At 49.3% G+C, this 12,805-nt stretch overlaps 1 protein-coding gene across 5 annotated transcripts in view; it reads right to left on the bottom strand.

Moving 5' to 3' along the window:
- LOC140398563 (uncharacterized) overlaps window positions 1–12,805 on the bottom strand; it is a 132,751-nt gene that overhangs the window by 83,152 nt on the left and 36,794 nt on the right. For 4 of the 5 annotated variants that reach the window (XM_072487359.1, XM_072487360.1, XM_072487356.1 and 1 more), the window contains exons 2-4: window positions 11,315–11,859; window positions 5,155–5,256; window positions 2,962–3,021 (exon numbers count right to left, since the gene is read on the bottom strand). In XM_072487359.1, coding sequence (XP_072343460.1) covers window positions 2,962–3,021; window positions 5,155–5,256; window positions 11,315–11,859 — 707 coding nt within the window. The remainder of the gene's footprint in view (window positions 1–2,961; window positions 3,022–5,154; window positions 5,257–11,314; window positions 11,860–12,805) is intronic. The other variant, XM_072487361.1, reaches the window with a different exon arrangement.

Raw genomic sequence — 12,805 nt, forward strand, 5'->3', positions numbered from 1 at the left:
AAGTGGAACATGAATGATGCCTCCCTCTGATTGGTCACCCATTTTGAAAGTGGGGATCATATGTTAGCCTGATTTTCAATTGGTTGCACCTCCCCGTGCACAGGGAACAAGCAAGAGTGCAACAAATATTTGGCTCTTTGGCTTGATATCGCCTTATGTGGCTTGGTGTCATATTTTGTCTTATAATGCCCCTTTGAAGCACCTTGGGACTTTTTGTTACATGGAAGTTGCTTTATAAATATAAGGATTCTCTGCTCCCTCACTCTAGTGGGATTTTCCGGTTATGCTGCAGTGGATGGAGATTTGGTTGAGTACCAAATTCCCAGTTCTCGCTGGCAGTGTTAGCGAGGCGAACTCGAGACGGAGAATCCCAGGCCAGTTGTTATTGTTACACATTCTCTATTCTCCAGGACTTAATTCCACTGAGTCCTTTTTGTCTGTGAAGGGCTTCCATCTGATTTATAAACTAAGAAATTCCGTCTTGAGTTATTGCCATTCAGAGAGGGTATGTTACTTATGGGCCGGATTCTTCTGCCCCGCCGGCCACAAGATCGCCACGGGCGGGACACAGTCTGTGCAAAGGTCCATTGACCTCGGGCGGGAATTTTCGGTCGCCGGCGGGCCCAGCCGGAGTATCCCGGAGAATACTTGGAGTTAGTAATCGCCTTTCCCTGAATGCTCTCTTTCAACTATTCTTCACCAAAGATTGGGGAAAGCTAGCTAGAGGTTCCCATCACTGAGCACAGTTCAATGATTCCTGTGGGAAAGAGAGCATCTGCAGATGAGGGTGAGCGTAAGGTGAGGCTCGCCTTACATAAGGAATGTATTGGAGGGTGGCTACTAGCCAGGGAGCTGTACCTCAGCAGAGATCCATGGAAGAGAAGCGAAAGAGGGAGGGACAAAACAAACCTGATTTCTCTTCGTGCTGCCTCATTAGTATGCTCCCAGAAGGACTCCCAGTGCTGCTCACTGAGGCAAGGATGAGCTATTTTACAAGCGACGTTGGGCATGATTGAGTGGCCTTGTCGCACCCGACATGGTGTCAGGACAAGTCCGTTGAACCTCACGAGAGGCCTCTCGCGAGATTTGCAAAGCTTGAAAAACCTCTCAGGATTTAATGTAATCTCCCGAGACATTGCGATCTAGATATCACCCTCACTAGGCACGATCCAGATTTGCATATTTAAATGCGCTATCAGGCTTATTTAAATATGCATTTGTGAAATTTTTCCGGCACCCATTAGGGAGATCGCGCCAGGGTGCCGCATGCTACTGATTTCCACATACGTCAGTCGTAATAGCACCTGGCGGGGGGTGTTTCCTAGGCCATTAGAAATCACCGGGTGGTCGGGACAGGGCAGGGTTGCACCCTGGCACTCCCTTTGGCACCTGGGCACCTTGGCACTGTCAGCATGGTACTCTGGCAGATCGCACCCAGGCAGTGACAGGGTGGCTGGGTGCCGGGTTGGCGCTGCTAGGGATTGGGTCCAGGGGGGCCTTACCAGATGGGGGGAGGGGTTGGGGTGAGGGGATGTTCCTGGGGTCCTCCCTGAGGTTGAGGGGGTGGGGTTGTCAAAAATGGGGCGAGGAGGGGGATGCTGAAAACGGCAGCGGTGGTGGGTGGGGGGGGGGGGGGGGGGGGGGGAGGAAGAAAGATTGGGGCAGACATACAAAATGACTCCCCGATGTGTGAGAAGTTTCCGCTCGCTAGCAGGAAATTACTTTAAGTGCGCCCGTGGTGGGGAGAAACTCCCAAAGGAAAAGGCAAAATGCTGTTGAATTACGGGGTGTTTCGCGGCACTGCAGCCGCTGACAATCGCCTCACTAAATGCGCCCCAAACCAGCCATAAATTTTTTTTGTTGAATCGAGCCCATAGTTTTTTAAAATCCTTACTTGGAATGTGGACATGGCTAGCAAAGCCAACATTTATTGCCCATCCCTTATTGCCCTACAGAAGGTGGTGGTGAGCCACGTTCTTGTCCAACAACAGTCCATGTGGAGTAGGTACACTCACAGTGCTGTTAGGAAGGGATTCCAGGATTTTGAGCCAACAAAAGCGAAGGAATGGTGATACTGTTCGAAGTCAGGATGGTGTGTGACTTGGAGGGGATCTTGCAGGTTGTGGTGGTTCCGCTTCCTGTTCCTTTCTAGCTGGTAGAGATTGGTGAATTGCTGCAATGCATCGTGCAGATGGTGGCCACTGCTTCCACTGTGTCGGTGGTGGAGGGAGTGAACGTATAAGGTGGTAAATGGGTTGCCAACCAAATGGACAGTTTTGTCTTGAATAATATTGAGCCCTTTGAGTATTGGAGCTGTCCTCACCCAGCAAGAAAGTGTAAGCAATATCCTAGTTCAATCCTTTTCAGGTATTGACCACAATGCCAGGGTTTATGGGGCAGTCAGGTTCCAGCACTCCTGCAGGTGCACCTTCAGTGCCTGCCCCATGAAGTAGTACAATCCTAGGTCTGCCTGCTACTGGGAGAAGGTTGCCTGGACAGTCTTCAGCCATGCCCTCCTCTATCCCCTGTGCAAGGAGGGCAATCTAGGCCTCCCTTAAACCTTCTTGGGGGCTGATATGTCTCCTGTCTTTTGGGGTACCTCTAGCCTCCAACCCGCCCATAAACCCTGACTGATGTGGAAAATCAGAAACTCGCAGTTCGGGGACTCCTTGCCCGTCTCTGCCAACTTACCCTCCTCCAACCCCCACCTCAGCCCCTGATGGCACTTGCCTTTCCATGGGCAGCTCGGTTTCTGCTGTTTCTCAGAAGGTTCAGCCATTCTCTCACTGGAGAATATTTGGGGCCAAGTTATATTATTCAAGCTGTGTTTACATCAAAATCATAGGAGCTTTCATTCAGGTCCCACCGAGCAATGTCCCAAAAATATCACCGTCAAAAGCCTCCCAGCTGTAAAACAAGGCATTAAATATATGTCGCCCACACTATGTATTCTTCACCTACCGGTTGCAATGTAGTGATCAGAATGTTTGGGTCCTTGACTTCCTCCACTCCTCCAGAAAACTGTGGTTGGAAAAGATCCCAATTCGTCAATTCCGAGAGAAATAAACTATTTACATATTTCTCTGTAGTAATTGTCTCAACAAAGGACTTTTTGCCTGGCACCAATAACTGTGTCCATGGCTCCAGCCCTGGGTGATTAAGTGTTCTCCAGTAGTACATTAAGAGAACAAATAAGAGAACCTGGTTCCCAGGCCCAAAGTGATCACTTTCAGCTCTCTAAGCTACTGTGGTTGCACCTTCCCATATCTGGTGATGACGTTGCCTCATGCGAGCTGATCCAGGAAAGCAAAGTGAGGAAAACGCCAATAGAGACGAAAGCAAGCTGCTTTAAAGTTTGTTTATTGTGAGGTTTATGCGACTGTAGGTTACCCAATGTCTCCCACCATTCCTTAGCCATGGCTTGCTCCACACCAAGGGCAGCACGGTAGCATTGTGGGGGCAGCACGGTAGCATTGTGGGGGCAGCACGGTAGCATTGTGGATAGCACAATTGCTTCACAGCTCCAGGGTCCCAGGTTCGATTCCCGGCTTGGGTCACTGACTGTGCGGAGTCTGCACGTTCTCCCCGTGTGTGCGTGGGTTTCCTCCGGGTGCTCCGGTTTCCTCCCACAGTCCAAAGATGTGCGGGTTAGGTGGATTGGCCATGCTAAATTGCCCTTAGTGTCCAAAATGGCCCTTAGTGTTGGCTGGGGTTACTGGGTTATGGGGATAGGGTGGAGGTGTGGACCTTGGGTGGGGTGCTGTTTCTAAGAGCCGGTGCAGACTTGATGGGCCGAATGGCCTCCTTCTGCACTGTAAATTCTATGAATGGTCATGAGTTGAGTGTTATAGAGATGGCCTGGGTTAGTTATTCCCTCTGATTTCCCCTCTCGCTTGGGAAATTTGATTCTGGACCGCTCCTTCAGTGGCATAGCTGAGATCAGGAACTGACCTCTGAGATATGTCAATGACCCATGGAACTGGGCTACCAGCCAGATCTAACATTTCATTTGTAGAAAGTTTATACTTCTGTGGGGACTGTTCCAAAACTCAGTTGGTTTTGGCAACAACTTGTATTGAGATAGCACCTTTAATGGAAGAAAATTCCCAAGGAACTTCGCTGGTGACATTGTAAAACAAGATATGAAACTGAGCCATGTGAGGAGGCATTAGACCCCATGACTCGGGCGGTAAGGAAAACAAAACAGCCAGCGAGAGAGAGGCAGGGAGAAAATTGATGGACATGAGGCAATAAATGATTCACCAGTTAAAACTAATGTCATATAATGCCCTGAATACCATTCGATTATTGTGAAATGTGTGTTTTTGTTTGAGTAGCGAGTTAATGTTCTTTTAGTGCTCGTTAGGGTGAAGGATAGAGATCAGTCAATGCCAGCAACAAGAACTTTGCGGTTAGGTCCTTCTGTTCTGCTGGGATTAACGCAAACTTTGACCTCAACCTCAGAGGCAGTTACTTGCACAACTGCAGCAGAGTGACTTGTCCTTTTCCGGCACTATTCTACTGCTAATTCCACAGTCAGTTCTGTGCCAACTATTGACGTTCAATTCCCGGATCGGCTGAGGGTATTCATGAAGGCCCCACCTCCTCAACCTTGCCCCTGGCCTGAGGTGTGCTGATCCTCAGGTCAAACCACCACCAGTCAGCTCTCCCCCTCAAAGGGGAAAGCAGATTATGGTCATCTGGGACTGTAGCGACTTTACTTATTTACTCAACGACTTTCCTTGTGGAATGATTAAGATCCATAAGGGGGGGGGGGGGGGGGGGGGGGGGGAGATGGTGTTTACCAAAAGGCAAAATCTAAAAGATGAATTCAATTTTTGAAATCCCTCCAGCTCTTCCTTCAGGAATGGGCACAGCCAGGGTGCAATGTTGGCACTGCCAAGGTGGCAAGCTGGCATTTTGTGTGTGCGTGTGACCGGGCTGGGGGTGCCGAGGGGGCCGGTGACCCTCTCCGACTGTGAGTGCCGGGAAACACACGGCTAAACGCGCTCGCTAGGGTCTTAGATCCCTTTTGAGAGAATCGTGCCCTTACTTTCACATCTGTGAACCAAGCCCCCTTGATCACGGGGTTCATCAGAGGAAAATATTCCAACACTCCGACCAACCACTTTCACTAAACTCTGCAGCTCATACCTCTGGGTCATCTTCATCATCATCTTCATCGTCACACTTCATGTATTCTGGCTTCTCTGCTTCGTTGAGGTTTGGTGTGATGTACAAATGCTGAATGCCTCCCTGAAAGAAGATAACATGACATTAGGGGCAGGACTGGAAAGCAGATAAAGTTTGACTTTATATTTGGCCTCAGGGGGTTAAGTTCAGGTTACTTGGATTCAAATTCAGCACCAGCATTTTAATACCTCATTCGTGAAGATGGAATATTCAGGCATGGAACGGACTGCTAAGGGTGGGATTAAGGACCCAGCCCCTCAGCAAGTTCACCAGAAAATTGGATAAGTATCTGGTGGAAAATCTGAAAGTTCAGTGCGAGGAGGATGGTGGGACAAGGAGAGGCCCAATGGATCACAGTTTTTACCAGTCCTCGATATTAAATCAAAACACAACAATGCAAGTTATAAGGAGACAAAATGGGAGCAATTTCTCTTTCGGAAATGTTGTTCTTAAAGTGACTCATTTTATTTATGGTTTTTATTAGGACTTGCCACATGTTTTGTGCTTCAGATAACGTTCTACAACCTCCAGTTGAGAAATAAACAACTCTATCGAAACCCAAACTCATACCATTTGAGGATGTAGTGTTTTCTAAATTACATTGAGTTAGTCAGCATACAGGTTACAGCTACTTTCATGGAAGGTGGTTTAAAAAATGTGAAATATCCATTGTATGTTTGAACAAATCTTGCCTGTCCCAGCAGTGCTTATTACTGCCCCATATCCCACAAGTTGGTACAGGGTGTCCCACGTATCTCCTAAGAGCTTAAGATTCCATTTTGGGAAAGCCTAAACATAGAGATTATAGAGTCTTTTGTTTTTGTCTCTTTGGCAATGTTGTCGTTTCCGAAAGACAGACCTTTTATTTTGGTGTCATGTTGTCCGCAAAGCCATACATAGATAGAACAAAACGTTCAGAAGAATTGTAACACAGTAATGGGGAGAGCTGCTATTGTTACTGCTGTCAACAGACTTGCAAACCAAAGCATTTTCTCAACCTTCAAACTTCAATCCAATTTAAAGAACTGGGTGACTGGTAAAGCACTTACTTCACACTACCGGCGTTACTAGTTCAAAACTCATTGTTGCCCAATGATCAGGGAGGCAGTGGCAGAGTGGTATTGTCACTGGACGTGTAAACCAGAGATCCTGAGTAATCCTCTGGGGACCAAGGGTCAAATCCTGCCACTGCAGATGGTGAAATTTGAATCCAATAAAAAACTGGAATTAAAAGTCTCAAGAAACCATTGTCAATTGTTCACTAATGAACTTTAGGGAAGGAAAACTGCCATCCTTACCTTGGCCTGGCCTACATGTGACTCCAGATACACAGCAATGTGGTTGGCTCTTAGCTGCCCCTTTGTGGGTAATAAATGCTGGCCCAGTCTGCAACGCCCATGAACGAATACATTATTAAAGAAATGTTTTGTGAGGCTCTCGGGGATGAACCAATTAATCTCCCGGTGAGTCGCGTGGAGTACGAGCTCCCCTGCTGAGGGGCGGAGACCCATCAGCGCGATATAGGACTTGGGACAGAAAGGCCGGCCCAGCTAGGGGCCGTGCTGTGGTGTTCAGTCCCGGCTGGGACCTGAATCGTGCTTGTACGTCGGTTACTTTGACAATGAACCTTTTTGTTGAACTCTCTTACCAGACCCTTCTAAAAGGGGAAACTAGGCAAGCATGTCAGGGAGTAGGTAATAGGCTGAGCTGATAGTAGATTTAGATGAGAAAAGATGGGAGAAAGCTCAAGTGGAGCATAAACATCACGGATTGGTATTTCCGAATGGTCTGTTTCTGCGTTGTCTATATATATTCCTATCCTATATATTTCTATGAGAGTTCTAACACTGCCTGTCACTCCAGCTCCCCCAACTATTCACGCAGTAATTCTAAGTGTCAGCATTGTTGAGATGCCGATTCCTTAGTCAAGCAGGTAACAGACACTATTCTAACATTGTCTGATTCTCCTGATTGCTGAGCAACATTTACTAGGAATCTGGGTTCCAGCCAATCCTCCTCTTGCGTAACGAGTTTTGTTCGCTCTAAGCTGAATTACTTTATGGGACAGCTTGCACAAGGAAGGCATTCCTGGAACACAGGCCAATAGTCCACCTTAGCATGGAACAATTAGACGCAGACAGCAACAAAGAAATAGGGTTGTCTGCAGCTTTAGCAAAGGAGGGTTTAAAGATTTTAAAGTCTAGAGTAAGACTGACACCAAATTTGCAAAGTTTCCAGTTTAAATATAATTTCTCAATTGTAGGCAGAAACACTCACAACAGAAGCATTTAGAAGCACTTGAAACGCCATAGTATACAAGGCTACAGACCAAGTGCAGAAAAACAGGATTAGAATTGATAGGTGTTTGATGGCCGGTACAGACATGATGAGCGAAGGGCCTCTTTTTGTGATGTAAAACATTATGGGCGAGAAGCACCAGTCGCGTTGCAGTGAAATGCAGCGCGGTGCAGCCAGTAGATGCCGGGAATCCCTTTTCCAGCATCAACCCAGCATGCCATGCCTCGCTGGATGTGGCGATGTGAATCCCGCCTATTGTGGGTGGGATCACTTTCTAGCAAACCTGCATATTAGAGTGAGACAGCTAGTCTCACTCTAATATGCATTCCTGAAATCCAACCAAAGTGTGGGATCTAACTCCCTCACCTTGGAGACCGAGGGCGAGCGCCAGATGGAATGACACTTGTGGGGGCCTCCCAGGAGAGTCCCCCTGGTGCTTGTCCTTTGGGCAGGGTGGCACCCTGGCAAAGCCAGCCAGGCACCCTGACATTGCCAACCTGGTGCTGCCCAGCAGCACTGGCAGGGGCATTGCCTGGGTGCTAGGCTGGTGCCGCCAAGTCATTTTCTGTGCAATCGGGATTAAGCCTGTGGCTGCCCTGCTTGGGTTTGGAAGATCGCAGGGGTAGAGGCCAAGGAGCCCATTATCAGTGAGTTGGGGCTGGAGGGAGGGGGGGTTCGGGGGTCGCGCTGGGAGGGGGGGGGTCGAGTGATTGGGATGCCGCGGAACTCCTCAGTGCAGAAAAAGGGACTAAGTGTGGCCCCGGTTGCATTCCCCGCTGAGGACCCCGATCAGCCCAAATGGCCGTTCAATAGCATGGTGTTTCTCGGCGTTCCGAGCACTGGGAAATACCCGGCTAATTGCACTCTGGGACTCTGCTCCCATTCGGCTAGATGGTGCCCTATGACTCTAAATGGGACCAGTTATAATACACATTTTGCAAAGAGTAAGAAGTCTTACAACACCAGGTTAAAGTCCAACAGGTTTGTTTCAAACACTAGCTTTCGGAGCACTGCTCCTTCCTTGGGTGAATGAAGAGGTATGTTCTAGAAACATATATATAGAGGAACATACCTCTTCATTCACCTGAGGAAGGAGCAGTGCTCCAAAAACTAGTGTTTGAAACAAACCTGTTGGACTTTAACCTGGTGTTGTAAGACTTCTTACTGTGCTCACCCCAGTCCAACGCCGGCATCTCCACATCATTTTGCAAAGAGTCCACAAGTGTTTGAAGTGACAGTCTCAGACCTGGTTAGTTTCACACTAAGTAAGCAATGAAACGTTAGGAGCAGCTAAAATCATGAAATAAAGTGCACACTGTCTAATAGGAGTGTCACAATATACTCACCAGGATCATTTTGAACTTTGGCTGATGCTGTAAAATTAGTTAAGTCAAATGATCGCCTTTTGCAAACTTCTCTGATCTTCCTTGAAGTCAGTGGAAGAAGAATTGGGTGCGAAATAATATACAGGCAAGTTAAAATTAGCTCCATGGTTTTGGGACAATTTGGCAATCGGGTGTGCGGGTCCCTTTAAGCAATTTCCTAAAGGACCTTTGATTTAAAACTATTCCCAGACAACCCTAAAAAATTACATCTTTATAGAATCCTAGGATGGTTTCATCACAGGAGGATGATATTTAGCCAGTTGAGAGTGTATCGGCTCTCTCCAAGGATAATATAGCAAGTCCAACGCTCCCACTCTTTCCCCATAGCCCGACAATATTTTTTCCTTCTAGTGGCTATTTAATTGCCTGTTGAAAACCATGATTTAATGTGCCTCCAACACCCTCCTCAGGCAGTGCACTCCAGGGGCGGGATTCTCCGACTCCCCGCCGGGTCGGAGAATCGCCGGGGCTGGCGTGAATCCCGCCTCCGCCGGTTGCCGAATTCTCCGGCACCGGATATTCGGCGGGGGCGGGAATCGCGCCGTGCCGGTCGGCGGGCCCCCCCCGGCGATTCTCCGGCCCGCGATGGGCCTAAGTCCCGCTGCTGGAATGCCTGTCCCGCTGGCGGGAATCTAATTACCTCTCTTACTGGCGGGACCTGGCAGCGCGGGCGGGCGGGCTCCAGGGTCCTGGGGGGAGCGCGGGGCGATCTGGCCCCGGGGGGTGCCCCCACGGTGGCCTGGCCCGCGATCGGGGCCCACCGATCAGCGGGCGGGCCCTGTGCCGTGGGGGCACTCTTTTCCCTCCGCCTCAGCCTTCACCATGGCCAACGCGGAAGAGACACCCCCCTGCGCATGCGCGGGGATGACGTCAGCAGCCGCTGACGCTCCCGCGCATGCGTGGGCTCGCGCCGGCCGGCAGAGTCCTTTTGGCCCTGGCTGGCGTGGCGTCAAAGGTCTTCCATGCCAGCCGGTGGAGTGGAAACCACTCCGGCGTGGCCCTAGCCCCTCAAGGCCCCTAAAGGTGCGGAGAAATCCGCACCTTTGGAGTGGCCCAACGCCGGAGTGGTTCCCGCCACTCCATCCTGCAGGGAGCCCCCGCCCCGCCGGGTAGGGGAGAATCCCGCCCCTGATCCTTACCACTCGCTGTGTAAAAATGTTTTTCCTCATGTTACCATTGGATCTTTTGACAATTAGCTTAAATCAATGTCCGCTGGCTCTCAGCCATTCCCCCAATGGAAAGAGTTTCTCTCTATTCATGCTGTGTCTTTATAAGATCATAAGACCATAAAACCATAAGACGTAGGAGCACAAGTAGGCCATTCGGCCCATTGGGTCTGCTCCACCATTCAATGCGATCTGATGTGATATGATTCCCTTCCTGATTAAAAAATTTCCATCTAAGCCTTGAACATTCTTAATGACCCAGCCTCTACAGCTCTCTGCCGTAAATAATTCCACAGATTCACCACCCTCTGAGAGAAGAAATTCCTCCTCATCTCTGTCTTAAATGAGAGACATTTCTGAACTGAGGTAACAGGATTTGAGGACAGTGGATTTAAAGTCCTCTAGAACCTTGCCTCACAGCACCAAGGACCTGGGTTCGATTCCCAGGCCTGCGGTCGGTCTGTGTGGAGTTTGCATGTTCTACCCAAGTCCCCGTCCAAAGGTGAGCAGTCTAGGTGAATTGGATATTGGGTCTTGGCCTTGGGTAGGGTGCTCTTTCCAAGAGTCGGTGCAGACCCAATGGGCCGAATGGTCTCCTGCACTGTAAATTCTATGATATGCTAACTTGCCCCTTAGTTTGAGAGAGTGAGTGTGGCTATGCTTGATGTGGTACACCTGTTCCAGGAATAATTGACTACAGAAACAGAACAATCTGACCAACGCGCAATCAGGGTGCGGATTGATTGTACGAGAATCTTGATTGAGAGATTATGATTCTTGATCTAATTTACCCACTAGACAATATTTTGATCTGCACTGTCTAACAAATAATAAGACTTTCAAATAAGTTAGATTTCATTAAAAAATATACTGCTGCATAGATGATCCCCCTATTTTATTCTTTATGGGATGTGGACGTCAATGGCCATCCCCAATTGTCCTTCAACTGAGTGACCTGCTGGACCATTTCAGAGGGCAGTTAACCGTCAACCACATAGATCTGGAGTCACTTATGGGCCAGATCACATAAAGACAGCAGATTTCCGACCCTACAGAATATTACTGAATCAGATGGGCGTTTAAGACAATCAATGATTGTTTCAGGATCACCATTAGGTGTTACATGGTGGGATTTGAAAACATGCCCCCAGAACATTAGCCAGGGTCTCTGGATTACTAATCCAATGACATTACCACTCCACCTCTCCTGTCACCCTACACTTGAAAGCTGAAACTGGATCTTAAAGATGTCTGTGCATCAGGAATACTCACAATGTACTTGTCGCTATCTGCTTTTCCAGCATTAACGATGAGTAATTTAGAATTTGGTTCAAACTCCAGAGGCTCCCATGACCTTTTGAATTTAAGTCGCTGGGGTCTCTGACATTGCTGATGCAGGGTTACTGTGTTGCCTTCGACACGGAGTCCAAAACTTGTCCATCTTTTTGTCCTGGCTGGCACTTTGAAGGAAATCGCTTTTCTGGAAACTTCTGAGTGAGGTGGGGTGTAGTAAAGCTCCAAATGCTGGACACCTTCCTCCACTGGGGACAGCTTAACCCCGAGGCTAACAACCTTCTCAGTAGAATCCACGACAGCAAAGATAACCCCGCCATTCAGATTGGTTTGTTTCAGCGTGGCGAGGACAACAAAGTCTTTGTAAAATGGTTCTGGAAAGAAGATTCTGGTTGAGCGTGGTGTGGGGGCAAAACCTGTGTGAAAATGAAATGCCGTTCCACCACCTAATCCTTCAACCATGGACACATGTGAAGACTCTTCAGAAACCAGATGTAGCAGATCGAGATCTTCTAGTCCAATGTCTGGAAGACAAACATGTTTTTAGTGAGTTTATGAGGAAACAAAGCAGATTCTGTACTTCTTGCCGCTAGCAAAGCATCTCAGTACAGTAAAAGCACAGGAAATAAGGGGGAAGGTACAAGTGAATCACACAAAGCACGATGTTCTGGGTTGAAATGAATGTGGACTGAAATTTCTCGCCATGGAGTTTACAGTGAGGCGAATAGCTGTCAACTCCAGAATGATGTCAATGGTTTGGGTGAGTGGGCAGAGAAGTGGCAAATGGAATTTAATCCAAAGAAATGTGAGGTAATGCATTTGGGGAGAGCAAACAAAGTAAGGGAATAGTCAATACACAGGAAGATATTTGGCGGGATTCTCCCTTCTGGGGACTAAATCCCCACGCCGGCGGGAAAACTGGCGCCAACCACTCCGGCGTCAACAGCCCCCAAAAGTGTGGAATTCTCCACATTTCCAGGGGCTAGGTGGACGTCGGAGGGGTTGGCGCCGCTCCAACCGGTGCCGAAGGGACAGCGCGAGTTCGCGCATGTGCGGAACGGCCGGCGTGATCTTGCGCAGGCGCAGACCAGCCGCCGTATTTTCACGCATGCGCGGGGGTTACACTTCTCCGCGCCGGTTCCCGGGCAATATGACGGAGCCCTACTGGGGCCCGGCGCGGAAGAAAGAAGTGCCCCCACGGAACAAGCCTGCCCGCAGATCGGTGGGCCCCGATCGCGGGCCAGGCCACCTTAGGGGGCCCCCCTCAGAGTCGGATCGCCCCATGCTCCCCTGAGGACCACCCGTGCATACTCACCAGCCAGGTCCCACCGTGCGTGAGGTGAGTAATTCACGCCGGCGGGACTGGCCGAAAATGGACGGCCGCTCGGCCCATCGGGGCCTGGCGAATCGCCGGGAGGGGGGGCGCTGTCAACAGCCCCTGACAGGCGTGGCTGGAATCCCGCCGTCGCC

The sequence above is a fragment of the Scyliorhinus torazame genome, chromosome 21 (genome assembly GCF_047496885.1).
Source record: "Scyliorhinus torazame isolate Kashiwa2021f chromosome 21, sScyTor2.1, whole genome shotgun sequence".
Taxonomy (NCBI): Eukaryota; Metazoa; Chordata; class Chondrichthyes; order Carcharhiniformes; family Scyliorhinidae; genus Scyliorhinus; species Scyliorhinus torazame.